The 21,126-nt window shown below is 38.5% G+C and overlaps 1 protein-coding gene across 5 annotated transcripts in view; it reads right to left on the bottom strand.

The window, feature by feature from the left end:
• Positions 1 to 21,126, bottom strand: part of PHF14 (PHD finger protein 14) — a 364,911-nt gene that overhangs the window by 171,187 nt on the left and 172,598 nt on the right. For all 5 annotated transcript variants that reach the window (XM_019508488.1, XM_019508486.1, XM_019508485.1 and 2 more), the window contains exons 15-16: positions 18,732 to 18,782; positions 18,463 to 18,584 (exon numbers count right to left, since the gene is read on the bottom strand). In XM_019508488.1, coding sequence (XP_019364033.1) covers positions 18,463 to 18,584; positions 18,732 to 18,782 — 173 coding nt within the window. The remainder of the gene's footprint in view (positions 1 to 18,462; positions 18,585 to 18,731; positions 18,783 to 21,126) is intronic.

Raw genomic sequence — 21,126 nt, 5'->3', positions numbered from 1 at the left:
AAAAAAAAAAAAAAAAAAAACTTTTAAGAGGCAAGTTTGGGACCAAAAATTTGTAAGCTGGCTGGACACTAAGAATCAAGGATGGAACACTGATATTGATTTTATCATACACTGTAATTTACCCAATTCCTGAAATTTTTCCTTCCCACTAAGGATGATAATGACACTTCTCCCTTTTAATAGGTTTCATCTTCGGTTAATCAAGCTTTTCTTCTGCTAATGGTTTGTCTGCTACCCCTGACAATTTTCCCCCTCTCTTTTCACAGCCCTATCCACTGATTTTATTCATCCCTGTGCCTGTAACTTTCTTCAGACCTGATGAAGAATGCCTTGCATTCAAAAGCTTGTCTAATTTCATACCAACCATGCAGCTAGCCCAATAAAACAACCAAAATTCCTTGCCTCCCTGCAATACTTGATTCAAGATGAGTTCCCCCCCACCGTAGGAGGAGGGAAGTTCCTCATCTTAGAACTGTGTACAGGAGCAGTGGGGGAGGAGGTAGCTGTTGTGGCTCCAGCCCCTACCCAGGGTTGGGGTCATAGCTTCAGCTGCTTCCTGCCTCCCCCCTCCAGCTGGCACATCTGCACCCTGCCATCTCCCCCCTGCAGCTTCTTCCTCCCATTGCCCCCAACCATGCAATCTCTGCTCCTCTACCTGACCCTCTCTCTCCTCCCCTTACCTTTGAGCTGTGCTGACAGGTTCTCTGCACACTGTAGCCTGAGGTATTAAACACATCCTCAAGCCCAGCCATGCAGAAGCCGGTAAAAAGAATGGTAAAAATAATGGTATGTAAGCCTCATTTAAAATTCAGTTTGTGTTCCAGTCACAAAAAAGTCTGCTGTTCTCACTTTCATTAATTTAAATTGGTGCCATCATACATCATAAAGCTAAGACTAGAAAAAACATTATAGAAACTGACTCAACTACGTTTTAAGTTCCCTGTATTGCTATTACTGCCATCTCTTTCATGCTGGATCTCTCTCACAAGAAAAATGTATGCTGTCCTGTAAAGGTGAAGCTGAGAACAAAGGCTTTTTGAAAAATGGATGCGGACAACGCACTATACCAGGGGTCAGCAACCTACAGGATGTTAGCTAAATCTGGCCTGCGGAGTGAGGGCTTCTGCCATAGAGGACTTTGGTGGCATTTGGCCATGGTGCACTGTGCACAGCAGTTGGGTGCTTTGTCCATGCTGCACTGTGGCTAGGCTAAAGAGAAAAGCTGTGGGGATGGCAGAAGCTGGGTCCTAGCACCGGCTCACCTTTGAGCTGAGCTGGGTCATTCTAGCCTGCTGCCAGAAAATGTTGCCAACCCCTGATACATAGGTGACTTAGGCCTCATAGATTAACTTACAGATGAATGACTTAGTAAAAGGTCTGGCCAGGTGTGTAAGAATTTGCTGCTTTGCATATTACGATCACTTACTACAACAGTCTATCACAATCCAAATGATAATGCAGGTAGGTATTTCATTCAGAAAATTGTCTGTATAGGTGCATAATTAAGAAATACAGGAGTCAACAACATACTTTACTGTATTAAAATGATAATGGCTAAAGTAGCACAGCATTTCAAGGGTTATTTTCCCTGTGGTCCTTTAAAACCACTGCATTATTTTAATATCTGAACAAGAACATTCTGAGGTTATATATTTCTGAAGTATAAGTTTCAGTTTCATGACTGCTGTAAGAATGGCTCAGCTTAATGATGCAAAACAATTGAATTGATAAAGAACTTGACATTTGTTTTATGAAGATACTGTACTACGAAATGCTCTTATGCGATAACCTTGCTGCAATCCAAATGACTAAAACCATTTGGCTACAATCATGCACTAATTTATTTAAATGTCAAATGAATTGGGTTATTTGATACTCAGCTGACGGTTTAAGGAATAAATCTTAAAGAGTAGCCATTAGAGTAAGAGGCTACTGACCCATGGCATATGACAGAGATTTTAGTCTTTGCAACCTGCTGTAAGTGATTGGGCCAAGAAATAAGTTTGGTCTGCTATTAGCATTTTGTGTTGTCATACCTTTATTAAAAACTTTTGCTCTCTACATTTTATTTCATTTCAGTATTGCAGAATTAACCTTTAATCTGTCTGAAGATGCATCCCACTCAAAAACCTTCTCTGAGAATTCCCTATTATTCTCATTTAAAAATTAATAATTACAAGATGCAAAATAATATATTCTGCAATTTCTTAATTTTTGTGCATCTCAGGATTTCTTTAAAAAGAAAAAGACAGGTAGAACAATGATGCATATATTCCCTAAGGCAGGCAGATAAAACAATGTATAAATCCTGAAGTACATAGCCATTTTAGGAATGGATGGCAACTGTCAAATATACTGACAGGCCATGAGGCATAAATATATGGATGGCAGCACAAATTTAGCAAGCAGGACACAATACAGGAAAAACAAACAAATAAACAATAACAATGCATCCCTTAAAAAAATTGTTAAAATGTTCTTTTTTTAGAACCAGTAGAAACTTAATGTCTGATGAAACGAGCAGTAGAGCTAACCACACTTTATCATGCATTAGCAGGTGCTTAAACAGGTCCAGGGAGGTGATACTTCCCCTCTATGTGATATTGGTCAGACTGCAGCTGGAGTACTGAGTCCAGTTTTGGGTGCCACACATCAAGAGGGATGTGGACAACCTCAAGAGGGTTCAGAGGAGGACCACTTGCATGGTTAGGGGCCTGCAGGCAAAGCCCTACAAGGAGAGACTGAGGGACCTGGATCTCTTCAGCCTCTGCAAAAGAAGGCTGAGGTGATCTTGTGGCCACCTACACCACTGGGGTGGGGGGGAGGAGGTACAGCAAGGAATAGCAGATGCTGTTTGCCAGGGCACCCCTTGGAGTAACTAGAAACAATGGCCACAAATTGACAGAGCAGATTTAGGTTAGACATCAAGAACTTCTTTAGGGTAAGGGTTGCCAGAATCTGGAATGAGTTTCCAAGGGAGGTGGTGCTCTCCCCTACCGTGGGGGTCTTTAAGAGGAGACTAGATATGCACCTGGCTGGGGTCATCTGACCCCAGTGCTCTTTCCTGTCCAGGGCAGGGGCCTGGACTTGATGATCTGCTGAGGTCCCTTGCAGCCCAAACATTAATGAATCTATGAATGTAATGTTGCCAAAAACTGGCTCTTATATTTATAAATAACTTTCTAAATGTCAAAGCTATGAAATATATCTTGGTAGAAAGTCTGTAAATGAAAACAGATGCAACATAAAACCTTGGATTTGAACACTATTGATCATGGAGAAGGCTTTCATGAAGTTCCCACCTTCTCAGCATTAGTTCTCTTCTAGTCAGTACATCACAAAAGGCTTGGCAAAGTGGATGAAAAAAAAAAACCTTTGTGGAGTATTAACCTGCCCATTTCGTGACAAAACAACAAAGCACTTGAGAAGGGAAATGTCATCAGATACCAGGATCATATATTAAGATTGTGGAAGACAGGTTTGCCTGAGCATTTGCCTTAGGGCAGACAGACAGACACATTCTGTTTCTAGCTACGTGGAAAACTACATCTCACCAATTATCTAATGTACTGAGGAGCAGACAGTCTACCTTTAAAGGTATCTGTCGTTATTGTATACCCACACATTATTTATCATTTTAAACCTTAGGGAGTACAGATTTATACAAATTCAACAACTGTGAAAAAATATTTTAAAAATGCAAGAAAATAATAAAAAAAAGCAGCCATAGAAAACGCATTACACAATGCAGCGAATGCACACATATCACCAATAAACTCTTAAGCAACCTAGCAGGCAGTGATGGGCTTCAATTCCGTTGAATTTAATTGAAATTTCCACTTCAAGTATTGAAGTCCAAAGCATAAAGGTGAACATTATCTGTCAATGTAAACTCATCCTCTGGGACAAGATTCCAGTGGCTCCTGCTCTGATATCACAATGTGCTGACCAACTTTTGTATGACATAACAAACACTAAAATGCCATTTGGAGGGAAATTCAGCGTTTTAGAAGGGGATTTGCCTGTTGTTCCCTGCAGGTTACCCACATCTATAATTTGAGAGCCAATCTTAAGAGCCAACCGACATGGAAGGATTTTAAAATATTGAAACTTAACTATAACATTAGACCAATGACTGGAGCAGAGGAATTTGCTTCTTATTTCAAAAGTATCAGAGAGGGGCTAAAATTACACATGAAGATTTCTCTGATATTATCAGAGTACCAGAAAACTGCATCTGAAAAGAAAGCAACTGAAGTTGGTCCATGGTAGTGAGTTTTCAGAGGATGTCATTCACTGCAATTCAAATTCTGTGCTCCAAAAATCAACACTGTGATGCTATAAATGAGGATTTAATTGCCAGAAGTACTGGAGAAGAAAGAGTATACTTAAGCATTGACAGTTTACGTCATGGTTGGCCAACCTCCCTGGGTGCTAAAAGTGGCATAAGTGGCCTTTGTGTTTTGGCATGAGGCAGACTGGCAAGAGGACAAGAAGCACAGGGCAGATAGGGCAGGAAACAGAAAGCAGAACAGCAGTTCAGTCAGCACGGTGGCAGATAGGATAGGGAGCAGAAGCCGAGCAGCACATCAGGTAAAGGAAAGAGATTGGAGTGGCCCTTGGGGAGGGTTGAGGGCTAATTTCTGGTATGCCTGCCATGGCCTCATTGGTATACACAACAAACAGTAATGAGAATAACCAATAACTGACTGACTTCCTCAGTTTGTTACTAAGTGGTTTACCTCCCCACAGGCTCATGCTGAAGGTGAGAATGACTGATTCTGTTGCAAAATACAAATCTGAAAATTGGCTTAATCAATGGCACAAGACGTATTGTAAAAAGATTTTAAGAGAACATTATAGACTTAGAAGTGATAACAGGAAAGGTACTGGAAAATATGTTCTTCTGCCAAGAGTCACATTATGTCCATGAAATATAGCTCTACCTTTTAAGATATGCAAGAGGCAATTTCCTATCAGAGTAACTTTTGCAATAATGATCAAAATAACAGTCAAGGTCAAACACTTGACAAAGTGTTTACCTACTACAGCCTGTGTTTGGAGAGGGCCACCTATATGTTGCAATGTCAAGAGTGAAATCATGTGACAACCAGAAAAATGCATATTATACAGACAAATGATCAGGGAATATTACCAAACCTGTGATTCCTTAAATGAAGTTCACATTTATAAACACCACGTGCTCCTGACGGGATGTATTATCGCCCCTTCAGGTCTTGCAAAACGACTGAACCTGCTTATGTTTGTTTAAATCAGTGATGGCCAAACTGCAGCACACTTGCCACAAGTGGCATGGGCAATCTTTGTGTTTGGCACATACACAACAGATTGGGGAGGGGGTAGATAGCACAAAGCAAATCAGATCAGCTAGAGGAAGCAGATCAGAATGGCACTCAGGAAGAGCCTAGGGATTAATCTGTGGCATACCTGTCAAAAAGGCTGACCCCCACTGGTTTTAATAGTGCATTTAAATGCCATTCTGAAGCTATTTAGTTCAACAAGTGATTTAAAAAGGTTAATAGACTATTTTGTTATTATTTTAACCCCAGTTTTATCCTAGAATTCTCAGGAAATATTTTGTAGCAAACAACTTCAAATGTTTCAATCTATATGAAAAAGTTTAAAAGAGCTGAAAAACTCCTATAGACTGGGCCAAATATTTAGACAGAACCAATGTGCTCTGGTTTACTGAAGATTTCAGGATTTCTGACAATCTTTATGCAAATTCCACACCGAATGTGGCTTGAAGATCAATGGGGGAGGAGGGGAAATCAAGAAAGAGCCAAACAGTAAAAGTAAAAACTGCGGCAAAGTAGAAGGAAAAAGAAGACAAATGAAATGAACTTAAATTGACCAATGGCATATTTTTGATCATACGTTACAACCTGAAGCATCTTTTAAGCTTTAGGCCCGATGAGAGCTTGCAGTTGGTGAAAAGTCAGTGTGAAGAGTTATTCAAGAATGAATCTTATGTCAAAGGAAAATGTGCAACAACAATACACATTTTTAGCAAAAACTTGCTGAGTACACACTTGTTTTTAATAAATGCAAATATCCAAAGTCCACATTAAAGTCTTCTGATTGGGGAAGCATACTGCCTTACCCCAGAAAACCAAAACAGATCTTTCCTTGGTTATACTTGGAATGGATCATAAAATGTACTGAAGAAAGCCACCATGATAGTGTCACTTATTTTACTTGCCAAAAAGGATTAATAAACACTGTCTTCAGCTAGAAATACCCTTTAAAAAAACTCCCTACATAGTTCTTCCAGTCCTGACAATATGGATTCTAAAAGCTCTCCTTTTCATGCTATAGCTTAATATCCACATATTGAGTTTGTCTCGGGCTCAGTTATGATATAGCTCTACCAAACCATTTAGAACCAAGCATGACAGTTATTTAAAAAAATAAAATCAAAGGACCTGTTGCAAAGCAAAATTTTCCAAAGCAAAGTATTTTGTACTATAATTTAGCACATTATCATTAGTGCTAATTTATCTGAAAAGCCATAGTGTCTTTTAGTTACTCGATAGCTATGAAGAAAAAGCTCTTCAAATTTGAAGGAAATACTCTACAAATAAAAATTTTGTATTTAATTCTATATTTACTCTACATGAAAACTAGATGCATGTTTTACACCCAGTTAAATGAGATAAAATTACAGCTATATAGGTAAACTCTGTCAGTAGAGAACCTATCGAAAGATACAGTATGACTCCTAGAAAATTATATACTGAAAATTAATTACATTATTGAGCATTAAACCTCCCTTACATACTTAAGGCCATTAATATATTGTTATTGTAATCTTCTGTAACACATTAGTTTCATGAAAATATTGGCTGAAATGTAAAAATTTTTCTTGTAACACTATAATTAATGCTTATTCTGTTAGCACCTCCTAGATACAATTTCAAAATCTATTAAGAATAACTGGATTTTGTACACTGTGCTGGACAGTTAATTTTGCTGAGATGTATATCAAAGAGTCTAATTTGATTGCTTTTAGTTTTTTGAAGAGATTTGAACTAAAGTACAACAGTGGGATTGCTCATTCCCAGACAATAGAAAACAGATGGAGTCCAAATCCTCAATGAGAAGACAGAGTCTCACCTCCTACAGCAGATGCAAGGAAAACCAATGTAAAATTAATCTAAGAAAGGAAATAAGGGAAAAAAATGGGGTAAACAATGGTCACAAGATGAAAGATGCATCATAGCAGCCTGTCTGGACTATGACTGAAACAACAACTGTATTCCAACATTTTTCCCATTAATAACCATGAAAATATGCCTACCAAAACATCTTTTCTTCTGTCTTTTTTCCATCCCACATGGCTGCTTGGTTCATGAACTGAAAGTGACACTGGTTTGAGATTTGTCTTATTTGGTTCCAGTTCAACAACTATTTTCAGATCTGCTCTCTTGGTAACCATAAGAGCAAGACACTACTGTTAGAAACAAATACTATATACAATATAAATAACTTGTTCCAAAACCTAGTGATATGTAATTTGCTTTTAAAACTAACATTCTATGCTGCTGAAAAATATATATTCTAGATTCCTTTGCATTTTGTATTTATAAACAGAAGTTTACAATTTGTCAATTCATCTTTAATTCTGATGTTTCCACAGTTGTTTTGCACCACTTACTATACCTTGGTAACTAATAAGCATTAGGTAAGATAAAATAAACCATAAAACAGATGCAACTGTGCTAAATTTTATATAATTGATTAGCTCTGAAATGTGTTTTTTAAAAAAATCAGGTAATGATTATGAAGACCTAGAATTATTTACTGACATGATATAACCAGTGACATATTGCTTTCTCGTACTAAATAATTATGGGCATTTGTGCACATGCTTGCATATACGTTTGTATAAATGGCAAAATGCGTGTCAGTGCCGAGAAAATGGCAACAGTGTGCTTTTGGACTAAAACACATATGTGTATAAATGCCCTATTTTCCTACCGCAACACTCTGTTGGTATCTTCCTCCTCACTATATTTTATCTAATGTATTATTTCTTTCAATCTTGTTAGCGAACATACTCCACACTAATGTTAAATAATACCATAGGAACAGCTGGGTGGTCAGTAATTCTCACAATCAGGCCATTTATTTTACTAGTCATTTAGAAACCTAGCTTTAATTGTTTAATGTTTGAGTATCATGGACAATTTTCTTAAAAAGTCTTAGTTACATGTATTCAAATGAAACATATAGTTCACTGAGATTTTTGGTTTTAATCAGAATAGATAGCAATATTGTGTTGGATCAAAGCACTTATATGTATTGCATTGAATACTCTTAACAACCTGGTAGTAATTGGTTCTGGACTACTATGCTAAACTGAAGGCACTTTTTTATTGCTTATTAAGCCACTTAAGGATATTTCAATTTATCTAGACTCACATTTCAACAAGATATGGTTAAATTCCCAAGATAACTATTATACACTGTGGTGAAATGAACTTTTTAAATGCGTGCATTAGTCAGTTATGACCTCATAAAAAGGTAAGGACACAGTTATGAATCACGCAATTCCTTGGCAGGATCCACAACTTAGCCATTCATATAAGTTCATGATGAAGTATTACTAGACTGTAGCAAGTTTCTTAAGATGCACTTTAACTTTTATAAATGGGACATAAATATAAGAACACTACTTATACCCTTAAAGAATATAATTCAGTATAATGTACTTTGTCTTTTAGAATTTGTTACTTTTACAAAACTCACCAATGATTTCGTAATAAATAAATAAATAAATAAATAAAAATCATCCCGTCTCGCTCAAATTTCCCTTTTACACGTGTTAACATTCTTTTGGAGTTTAAGAACAACTTGTGTCTTTGTATCAAGACTTATGAACTTTAAAAATCCTCTTAATTTTTAATTATTTTAAATTGCTCAAAATAGCTATTGCTTTACTTTAATGCTTACTTACTTTTGAACTGACTGAGCTGTTTAGTACAGAGCCTCTGGATTCAGTATTATAATTGCAAATTAGAATGACATCTTCATAACTTTTAGTAAAGCAATTAACTCTTTGGAAACCTGACAGTATCCCAGTTATCTGTGCTAAAACTACTTGTTCCAAAAAATGCTAATTCCCAAGAAAATTAAATAGTTCAAGTGACCAATAAAATAAGTCTATACCTAAAATGTTATTTTGCTTAGAACCACTCATTGCCAAAATGAATTGCTATTATAAAGCATTACTTCAATTTAACCGAAGGACATATTTTGTTAATTTAAAAATATTATAATGGTATAGGCAGTCTTTTACTTCTTTAATTAAGCATTTTTATCTATCAACATATTTATGAAATCTCTTCCTATTCTTCTTAAACCACTTAAGTCCAGAAACATGAAAGGACTAAACACAGAGATACTAAACATGACTACAGATACTAGACTAACACTGAAACCTGTCAGTGATAATGGAACATACAACAATAAAGCTATCTATCTATACAATCTGACAACAGTAATAAATGAAGTCAAACGAAGTCGTACCACATGTATATAACCAGTATGTACAGACAATACTAGCATACCTATTAAAGAGAGTGTTGCTTCATCAAAATGTTACCTTAAACAAAGCTATTAATTACAAGTTTTCTGCTATTTTATTACATTTTTTCATACAAAATAATAATTAAGATACATTTTAGAGATGCAACTATCATAACATTTCATTTTAGTATATTAGTATAAAGTATTTCAAAGCACTACATTTCACAACCTAATTTTCAAAGCTTAAAATCCATAAAAATTAAGCAGAATACCCTTTGTACAGATGAGTAAGCTGAGACGAAGCACTTAGGAAACTTGTCCAAGCTTACATACAGGCTGGAAAAGAAGCCAAGAAAGCAATTCCTACTATGTATAGTAATTGCAGTTTATTTTTCTTCACATTGTTTTTTTGTAACTGCATATTGATTGCTTTGCTCTATTTCTGTATAGGACAGTATCTGTTTTGTAATTTATAAAACGACGCATTCATTATTAGTGCCTAGAAGACTGCTAGCAAACAACAAGTTCAGTAGTAACTCGCATACCTGCCTTGTTAGTTTGCAGAAGGGAATACTAACTAGGACAGTAAAGTCATCACTCTTACTCATTCTATTTATCTTAAAAAGTTTCATTTGCATGTCTTTAAAGGATTCATTTTCTAGACAGAACAAATGCTTCCAGCAGAATAAAAAACATATAGGAAAAGTAAGTAAAGAATAAGTAAGGGCCCTGGACTTCAGAAAAGCAGAATTTGGCTCATTCAGTGAACTGATGGGCAGGATCCCCTGGGAGGCCAGTCTGAGGGGAAAGATGAGTCCAGGAGACCTGGCTTTACTTTAAAGAAACCTTACTCAGAATGCAGGAATGAACCATCCCAATGCACAGGAAGACTAAAAAATATGGCAAAGATCAGCTTGGCTTAGCAGTAGAGGTTCACTGATACATCTGTCCACATCATATCAGCACTGATAAAAGGGGCCCCAACCACCCTTCCCTGGTCCCCCCCTGCTCACCACTGGCCCCCCAACTTAGCAGCCAGATGCTGCTCTCCAAGCTGCCGGGCTGCATATTGGCAATTGGATCATTATCAGCTGATATGGCTGGTCAATAATTGGCCATTGGTATCAGCTCAAAAAGTCTTTATCAGTGCACCCCTACTTAGCAGGAAACTCTTCAATGAGCTAACATGAAAAAGAAGCTTACCAGAAGTGGAAACTTGGGAAAACAACTAGGGAGGACTATAAAAGTATTCCTTGGGCATGCATGGGATGAAATCAGGAAGACCAAAGCACGACTGGAACTGCAGCCAGCAAAGGACATGAAGGATAACAGTGAGAAGAAGATCAGGGAAGGTGAGTGTCCCTTAATGAATGGGAGGGGCAACCTAGTGAGAGATAATTAGGAAAAGATGAAGTACTGAATGCCTTTTTACCTCAGTCTTCACAGGCAAGGTTAACACCCAGACTACTGCACCTGGAAGCACAGTCTGGGGAAGGGGCGAGCAACCGAGAGTGGCAGAAGAAAAGATTAGGAACTATTTAGAAAAGCTGGATGTGTACAAGTCCATGGGGCTGGACATGATGCACCCAAGTTTGCTGAGTATGTTGGCTGATGTGATCACATTGCAACTCATCATTAGCTTTGAAAACCTGCAGAGAAAGGGAGAGGTCCCAGATGATTAGAATGCCTCGATGTCTAGTCAGCAGCTGGTATAAAGTGGAGTGTCCCAGGAGGTGTTCTAGGGCCAGTTTTATTCAATATCTTCATCAGCAACCTGCAAGATTGGATGGAGCATACCCGCCGCAAGTTTACAGATTACACCAAGCGGGAGGGAGCAGTAGATATGTTAGAGGGTAGAGCTAGGATTCAAAGAGACCTCAACAAACTGGAGGATTGGACCAAAAGAAATCTCAGGTGGTTTAATACGGACAAGTGCAAAGTCCTGCACTCAGGACAGAACAATCCCATGCACCACTACAGACTGGGGACCAACTGGCTAAGCTGCAGCTCTGCCGAAAAGGTCCTGGGGTTACAGTGGACAATAAGCTCAATATGAATCAACAGTGTGCCCTTGTTGCCAAGAAGGCTAACAGCATACTGAGCTGCATTAGCAAAAGCATTACCAGCAGATGAAGGGAAGTGATTATTCTCCTCTATTCAACACTAGTGAGGCAACATTTGGAGTACTGTATCCAGTTTTTGCCCCCCCCAACAAACACTGTGGACAAATTAGGGAGTCCAGCAGAGGGCAACAAAAATGGCTAAACGCTGGGGCACATGACTTACGAGAAAAGGCTGAAGGAACTGGGCTTTAGTTTGGAGAAGAGAAGACTGGGGAGGGATGGGAAGTTAATTGCAGCTTTAACTATATGAAAGGTGGTTCGTTCCAAAGAGGATGGAGCTAAACTGCTGTCATTGGTGGCAGATAACAAAACAAGGGACAATGGTCTCAAGTTGCAGCAAAGGAAGTGTGGGTTAGAGATCAAAAATTCTCTCACTAGAAGGGTAGTAAAGCACTGGAACAGGTTACTTAGAGAGGTTGTGGAATCTCCATCCTTGGAGGTTTTGAAGACCCAGCTAGACAAAGCCTTGACTGGGAAGATATAGTTGGGGATGATCGTGCTTTGAACTGGGGGTTGAACTATATGACCTACTGAGGTCCCTTCCAAGTCTAATCTTCTATGATTCTGTGAACCAGAGGACCTGGATAAGAACCTAGTGAGCAGACGTGAAGTAGAGGTAATGTTAGAATGTTGTCAGGAAGAAATTACAACCAAGTCATTACTTGATAAATATTTATATACTGATGCAAGAAGCACAGGGAATAAAAATTAGAGGTCCTAGTTCAATCACAGACTTGTGTTGTAACTGGGATAACAGATGGGCATACTTTGTTTAGGAAGGACAGGTAGGGGAAGAAAGGAGGAGGTGTTGCCTTGTATAAAGATGCTGTGCATGCATTTTGACATACAATATAAAGCAGAAGGTAGGCCTGCTGAAAGACTCTGTGTAGATGTCAGGGAAAAGAGTAGTAGGGATGATGTCACACTGGTCATCTGTTATGGGTCACTGAACCTGGAGGAAGAAATGGATAAGCCCCTGTTTAAACAATTAACAGAAGCTACAAAATAATAATACATAGTTCTCATGGGGCACTTTTCCCTCTCAAGGGAGGGAAACAGTAGTGAAGAGGAAGTACTGCAAGTACTTGGAGTATGCTAAGGATAATTCTTCGGCACAAGTGGTGGAGGGGTCTACAGGAGTGGAAGCTATTTTTGATTTCCTGCACACAAACAGGGAAGATTTGACTGAGCATATGAAGATTAAAGGTAACTTAGATGACAGCAACCACAAAATGACCGAGTTGAGATAAGCGAAGGATACTACAAGTACGTCAAAAGTAAGAAGAAACCATACAGAATGCAAAAGGCAATCTTTTGATGATGCAGAGAAGACTGAAGAATTTAATGCTTTTTTAAAATTTAATCCTTGCAAATAAAGTCAGGTACCAGATGATGAGTACAGCTGGCAAGACAGGTAGGGAAGGAGTCATACAACCCTAGGGTAGTGAAAAAACAAGTTATGGATTACTTGGAGAAGCCACATGCTTCCAAGTAGGCAGGGCCAGAGAAGTACATCCTGGAGTACTGAAAGAACTAGCTGAGGTAATGTCAGAGCCACTGGCTTTGAGAACTCATTGGAGGTCAGGTGAAGTCCCAGATGACTGGAAAAGGGCAAATATAATACTTACCTTTGAGAAAGGGAGGAAGAGGGATCTGAGGAAGTACAGATATGTCTGTCTGACCTTGGTACCTGGAAAGATCATCGGAAAAGGTCATTAAGGGATCTATACTGAAGTGCCTGGAAGAGAATGAGGTGATTAGCAACAACCAACATGGATTAACCAAGAGTCATGCCTAGCCAACCTGATTTTCTTCTGTGACAAGGTGACAGGCTCAGTGGGAGTGGGTATAGGGCAGTGGATGCACTAAACTTTAGCAAAACTTTTAACATTGTCTGCCACAACATTCTCATAAATAAGCTAAAGAAATACAGACTAGATGAAGTCCTGTAAGGTAAATAACATAATGTGCTGGATCATCATGCTCAAAGAGTAATCATCCATGACTCAATATCTAATTAAGAGAAGATATAAAGGGGGGTTCCCCACAGGTCTTTCATGGGTCCATGATTGTTTAACAACTTTATTAATGATTTGGAGAATGGACTAAGTATACACTTAAATTTCTGGATGACAAGTTGAGTGAAACTGCAGACATTCTGGAGAGCAGAGGATTCAGAATGACCTGGATAAACTGGAGAAATGGTCTGAAATCAACCAAATGAAATCAGTTAGGACAAGTACAAACTCATAAACTAAGGACAGAATAAATGCTTTCACAAATACAGCCAAACAGTCAACTGACTAGGCTGTAGTACTTCGGAGAACAACCTGTGGGTTACTAGAACCATAAGCTCATTATATGAGCTTATTAGACCATAGAGTAGTCTTGCTGCAAAAAACACAACAAAACAAACTCCTCCCCTCCCCGCTCCCCTATTCCCCCTCAAAAAGCAGGAGTATACTGGGTTGTATTAACAGTAGGGAATAAAGGGAAGTGCTTCTTTTGCTCTATTCAACACTGGTAAGGCCTTGCTTGGAATACTGTGTCCAGTTTTGGACCATAGACTTCAAGAAGGATGGGGACAGACTGGAAAGAGTTCAGCTGAGAGGGGGTCTTGAAAGCATGACTTGTGAGGAAAGACTGAAAAAACTATGATTATTTAGTATGCAGAAGAGAAGACTGAGAGGGGCTTTGATAACAGGTTTCAGATACCTGAAGGGTGATTATAAAACAAGGTGGAGATTGACTATTTTCTATGGCTACAGGGGATAGGACTAGGAACTATGTCTTCAAACTGCAGCAGAGGAAATTTAGGTTGGAGAATAAGAAGTACTTTGTCATTATGAAGGTATAGTTAAGCTTTTAAACAGATTTCCCAGAGACGCTGTGGAATCTCTGTCTCTGAACAGTTTCAAGAGGAAGTTAGATAGACACTTGCCTGTAGTGAAGCTGCCTTGAGCAGAAGGTTGGACTGGATGACCTGAAGAGGTCCCTTCTAGCTCTATTTTACTATGATCTTATGTTACCAAATAGAACAAATTAAAATGCTAGACCTTAAGTTGAGCCTGTACCTTTGCATAATTTAGAGAAACTCAAGAGTCTCAATGGCAGTACATGTAAACTGACTTGTAGGGAAGGTAAGTCTAGGGTAGTGATTCTCAAACAGGGTGACAGGCAACCCTGGGGTGCCAGAAGATCATATGAAGTATGTCACAGGAAATGTGAGGAGATAAATAAAGTGTGAAGGGTGTCAATAAGGAGAGGCTCCCTATCTGACTGCCCTTCCACCCCACTGTCTGGCTCCTCAGCAAGCTGGCAACTACTTTAATAAACAAGTCCATTTTTTTAAATGGGGTGCGGCTCATTTCGCAAAAGTTAAGGAATGGTGCCTTGGATCTAACTATGAGTGCCCTGAGTCTAAAAAGTTGAGAACCGCTAATCTAGGACAAAAGGCAGGGTGGCACCATAGAGACTAAAGGAACAAAAGAGAAAGAAAAACATCAAGTTTCCACAGTTAACCCACTTATTTGTATCACTGCAACCAGTAAAGATCTTCTGAAACCTACTATTGATGAGAAGCTGATGCTTGACACTAAATTGAATGCTACAGAATGGATGGAGGTTCAAACCTCTCCATACATCACAACCTAGATGTCTGATATGAACCACAGACCCTCAGACTAGACACTGTTGCACTGTCTAACCTTGAGAAATGTCTGTGTGTTTTTCTATATTTCTCCTCCAGTTGGCTGTCTTTTATGAGTCAAAGTGGGAGAGCCACAAAAAGCAAAAGACAAACTTCTGTAAAGAACTAGAAACCGCTCCATGCGAGACAAATGTCAGACTAAGAAACCTAACAAAAGCCTCAAGAATTTCCACTGCTGAATTCTGCAGTTTCAGTGGTCATTTGTTTCTAGGGCTGTGCTAAGTTTTGGTTGACGATATGATTTGGAGGAGATTTGGCCCGATTCAGCGGCTGAATCTCCGAATCTGAATCAAATCAGGAGACCAATAAAAAGGTCTGAAGCAATTTGAAGCCTCTGAATCAATTTGGAGAAGATTCGAAGAAGCTTTGGAGATTTGGAGTCCCCACTCACAGCCACAGGCTCTATGCCGGTAAGTAGGGGGTGGGAGGAGCGGCTGTAGGAGGGAGGAAGGGACCATGGGGGGACCCCTGCTAGGCCCCGTCCCCTGCCTGCTCCCCCTGCTCATCAGCTCGTCAATAGCTGCCCTGCCTGGCCCGAGCATCCTGGCATGTAAAAAAAAAAAAAAGCCCCACACTCGCTGGCTACTGCAGCAGCCATCAGGGTTTCTGAGGACTCGTGGCAGACTGCCTCATGCAGTGCAGGGCAGTGGGTAGCAGCGGGTATCGCTCCCCCGCCTAGCAGGAGCCAGTGAGTGCAGGGCTTTTTATTTTATTTTTTTTAAAGTGCCAGGATGCTGGGGCCGGGCGGGGGATGGGGCCTGTTCGATTCGGAGATTCAGTTGATTCAGCAGCAGCCAAGTATCCAAATCAGATTTGGCTGAATTGATTTGGGACAGTGATTCAAATCACCTAATCGAATCACTGTTCCCCAAATCGGCTGAATCCAAATCCAAAGCAAATACTCGCTGCTTTGCACAGGCCTGTTTCTGTTTAACTTAATAGGTTTTCCCTTTCACTTGAATATTTGGTTTGTACATTTAGAAAAATATCTGAAGTAAAGCTCCCAAATATGTAAAATCTTTTATTGGTGACTGGGGCTGAGAAAGCATAGGAGCAACTAGTTTTAGTTATATTTTCAAAAATTCATTTGCTTTCACTCTCCTGGCCAGATACATCAGTCAGCAACAAATGAGGTCTCTCTCAAAATTCAAGCATACTACTTCCAGACTTCAGGTGTAGCATCTTCCATATTTCAGCCTACCCCTATAATCCAAACTGTACAAGATATATTACTTGCATCTTTTGTAAAAACCGATCCCAGAAATACAACAGAAGTTTATTAGTGAAGATTTAATGGAATAATAAAACTAAAGATTGACAAGATGTTTGAGGTCTCTCTCACTATCTACCATCGATGTTGCTAGTCAATTGTTCAATCAAAGTATTCAGTTTTCAGAGAGTTGTTTGTATTGGGGTTTATACAAGTATGGTTTCAGATTCTCTCATGCCCTTTATAAAGCATGCCATATGTTCTCTACTATATTTATAACTGTTTGACCAAAAGTATCTTTTATATAATTTTTTTATCTTGTTCCCTCAAAACCTAGGGTTTAAAACTTTAATGAAGACTGGTTATATATCAATTCCATACCTTTATGCAGAATCTGGAAGATACAAAGCAAATCTGTTGTCTTTTTCCCTGTAAAGCGCAATCCTGGTCCCCAGGACTCCTTCCACAATAAATAACCTTCCTAAATCTAGTTAGTCTACTGGCTGGCTGATTTTTGACCATTGCTATTCCCATCAGTGGTTTTTGTACTGGATTTCTACCAAGTGCATCTTGAATGTGATAAAATATGGAATCACAAATTTAACTGAAGCCTAAATATACGAGAGGGACCTGATAAAGGGTACTGTGACGCATGGAAGCTTGCCTATGTCTATCCAAACCATGCAGTTGATCCAATAAAAGATCACCCACAAGAATTCTTGTTTCTTGCCTATTTTCTGGACCATCATGGCCACAATATCATCTCAACATTATAAACTTTATAGATACTAATGTAAACAATATGCTTTAGTTCAGGTATCAAAATTCAAATTAAATGACCAATAAACAAATATTAGTCAGGTAAAAACTATATTTAGGACTAAAATTTGATTCCAAATCAATGCAAAAAGTTTAGACTAAACATAGTGTTTATTCCCAGACTAGTTAAACTATTTCCTTACAAAACCAGTGAGTCTTCTGTTTTCTTATTCCCATAAAATTTCACCAGTTGTGCCTAAGCTGATGAAAGGTTTATGTTACAAGACCCAATTTCAGGTTGTAAGACTGAAACAAGTTCATCTTATTTTTATTTTTGTTTACCAAGAGATATTTTAATGAGTGTTCCCTTGATTTAACTAAAACAAAGTTAAGCTCAAGTTGAGCTCCATTATTTCTGTCCCAAGACAATAGCGCTATGCAGTCTTCACAGCTTGGCAATGAAGGCAAAATGCCAGATATAAAGTCGAAGTCAACACATCCTTGTGGACAGTCAGTAATGGCTGTTTTGTAATGTTAGATCATTTCCGACGTTGTCTAGACTCCTGATTATAATACTGTGCCTGCCAAATCACATGCAAAGGGCAGCATTTTTAACCTTTGTTTCATATTAGAATCATTATTATATATGCACTGATAAAGGTATTATTGACATTTTTAATGTGTATTTTTTTCTAGATAACATACACTTCATTTCAAAATAATTTTAACATAGCTAACTAATTTAACAGATTTTATATGGGGGAGTACTGTAACTTTAGTATTTAAATACCCTTATCAAATTGTTGGTTTGTTTATCTTTCTGACCTGTTGTTATAAAGCATTGACAATTCTCCCTGACAAGAGAAAATTAATTCTCTTGTGTTAGAAAAACAGATTACCTTGCTTATTTTACATCTAAATCCACAGTGTAACTGTGTGTGGCAGGTCAATAAGTGAATCAAATCAATGTTTCCAAAGTAATGTTTCCCCTAAATCAGATTTTTTTTAAATCATTCTGTATTGTGATTTTCTTCATTATAACCATGATGAGAAAGTGATGAAAATGGAACTTTAATTCCATGTGGAAAAGGTCACAACCTCAAACCTACCTCACTAGGTTTTCATTGTCTCCAGTCCCCTTGCATGTAGCACATTCAGTTCTTAAATCCTCTGACTTGGGCTTCTTTTGTAGAACAGACTGCCTTTGCCTTCTTTCTCTAGGAATACGTTCCTATCAGAGAAGCAGCAAAAGAAAGGGGGTGGGGAAAGCAAATATTTTCAATTACAGTATGGAAGGCAACATTTCACACCTAGAGTTTTAACTTAGATTAAAAAATTAAACAAACAAACAGAACAATAAAAAGGCTATTATCCCAACCTCAGGTTTTTCTTCTTCAGGAACAAAGCTTCTTTTCCGTCCTCTAGTTCTCTAAAAGAAAATACATTTAAAAATCAATTTTATGCAACAGAAAGTCTTTGCTATTTATCTTTTGTTCATAAGAGGAACAACATACCTGAGGAAATGTGTTAAAACAACTATGGAACCAGTACAATTGCAATTATAACTGTTATAAACATCACTTTAGACACCATATTGTATATAGCTATAGCCTAAAATATGCATGCCTTTATTTTTTTGTGTTGAGGGGATGGATGCTTATTCCAATGAAATAAAGCCCAATGATTATCATGTCAAACACATTTAAAAAAAATACAAACTTCTATAAGACTTACAACCTTAATTCATCAAAGAATAAAAACTTACACATCTATAGGAAAAATACCTGTAAGAGTCAGATTCCTAAAACATACGCAAGCACTATGCCAACAAGGAATATGACCATATCTACTTACTTAAATCAGTGGAGACTAATTTTGTTGATAGATGTGCCATAAATTAGCCCCATAACCTCTCCAAGTGCCTATCTTATCTTCTTCCTGCCTGATCAGCTGCTCTTTCTGCTCCTTATCCATTTTACTGCTCTGCCTTCTGCTTACTGCCCTATCTGCTGCCGTGCTTTTCTCTCCAGGTCTGTTGGGTGCCACACACAGAAGCTGCTTGTGCCACTTTTGGATGCATGCCACAGGTTGGCCACCACTCTCTCACATTATTGCTACTTGTTATGCTCAGAGTCCTATACGGTACTTTAAATCCATCCTAGAATCTCAGAGCATTTTAGAAAAATGTCCCTTCTGCATTATTTGGTGAGAAGAAATTCTGTGATGTTGGTCAATACCACTTTAAGCACAACCAAGATTAACACATTTGCTAACCTAACCGACCAGTCACCAGGATAATTTTAGTGTCCACATCCTAATGTGCTAGAAAACTGGAAACACTTTGTTTCTGAAACAACCACGAAGGGTGCACTTTTGCACAATGGTCAGTTTTACTATGGTGGGACATAAGCCCACTAGCATTAGGAAGTGCCACATTCTCATGACCCTGTACCTCCACTTTCCAAATGGATTAAGCTAAACAGGAATAGGGCACACAGTGTCTACACATGAAGATTTTCAGGAACAGTTGACTAGCTAAACAGCCATGCCTTCATCCAAACCCAATAAATCAATAATAGAATATAAAAGTTTAGGCCAAGATTTAAAATAATAATAATAGGCTAAATAGGACTCTAAGAGCGTGTCCAGATAAACGTATGTGTGTGGTTTGTAGCGCTATAAACCACATGTGCAGTTAACTTGCAGTAGGATGGGGGTTTTTTGACACTGGGAAATACTGATGTCAAAAAAACTCGTGCCAAAAAAAAAAGCATGCGCCCCCAAAACTGGAGCCTGGCTGGCTGGAGCCATACTCCAGCTGCCAGTCCGGCTCTGCATGCCTGGATTACTGCCACTAGAGCCCTGGGAGGCCCCCAGAACCCCAGGTAAGGCTCCTGGGGCTAGCCCAGATACTAGCCCCAGCCTCCCCTACCCCACTGGGGACAACTTGCCAGGTGCCAGAACATGCATGTACAGGCGCTCCCCAAGGACAATTAGCAGTGGCAAAACTATGTGCCACTGCTATTTGTCCCCAGGAAAATGCACACGCATGGTTGTCTGGACATGTTCTTAAGTCCTGTGTGAGAACTTAATTTCCAAAGATAATCCAGTGAGGCTAGTTTAGCAATGAAATAAGCCATTATGTTTCTTTAAGTAAATTTAAAAGTCTATATCTTTGGACTACTTATTTTTTTTTGAAAGCTTGACTTCACTCTTACAATCTACATATTTTATGCATGGCAAGCGATAATAAAGTTTTGTTCCATACACACTTAGTTTTTTTGCTTTTGTTATATCTACAAACCCATATAACATCATGTACTACATGCAAGTGTGTTATACCCGAGTTTTGTTTTGTTTTTTAAATTTTTTCCCCCCACTTCAAAGATATTACAGTTTAATACTCTAGATCTGAATAGGGAATAAAAAGTCTACTAATGAGATTATGCATATGCATTTTCTCTCATCTAGAATGAATTAACATTTTAACAAATTAACTATGAAAATATTAACAGGTAAATCATATACTTCACATTTTTTCTCTCCTAATCCAACACATATCAAACTGAAGAAAATGCTTCTCCAGCAAAGAAATTCAAACCATTCCATGTTAACTAGGGCAATTAAGTCAAACCCTTAAAAGCTTTTGTCAAATTACTCATCTTTAGATTTATGTAGACTGAAGCGCATGGAAGGAGTGATGCCAATAGCTATTTGGCAGATGTTTCTAACACCGAAGGATTAAACTATATATCAACATAAATAAATACATA

The sequence above is a fragment of the Gavialis gangeticus genome, unplaced genomic scaffold, assembly GCF_001723915.1.
Source record: "Gavialis gangeticus isolate Ggan-Ray unplaced genomic scaffold, GavGan_comp1, whole genome shotgun sequence".
NCBI lineage: Eukaryota > Metazoa > Chordata > Crocodylia > Gavialidae > Gavialis > Gavialis gangeticus.
The sequence above is the reverse complement of the archived record's forward strand: the minus strand, read 5'-3'. Positions and strand labels throughout refer to the sequence as shown.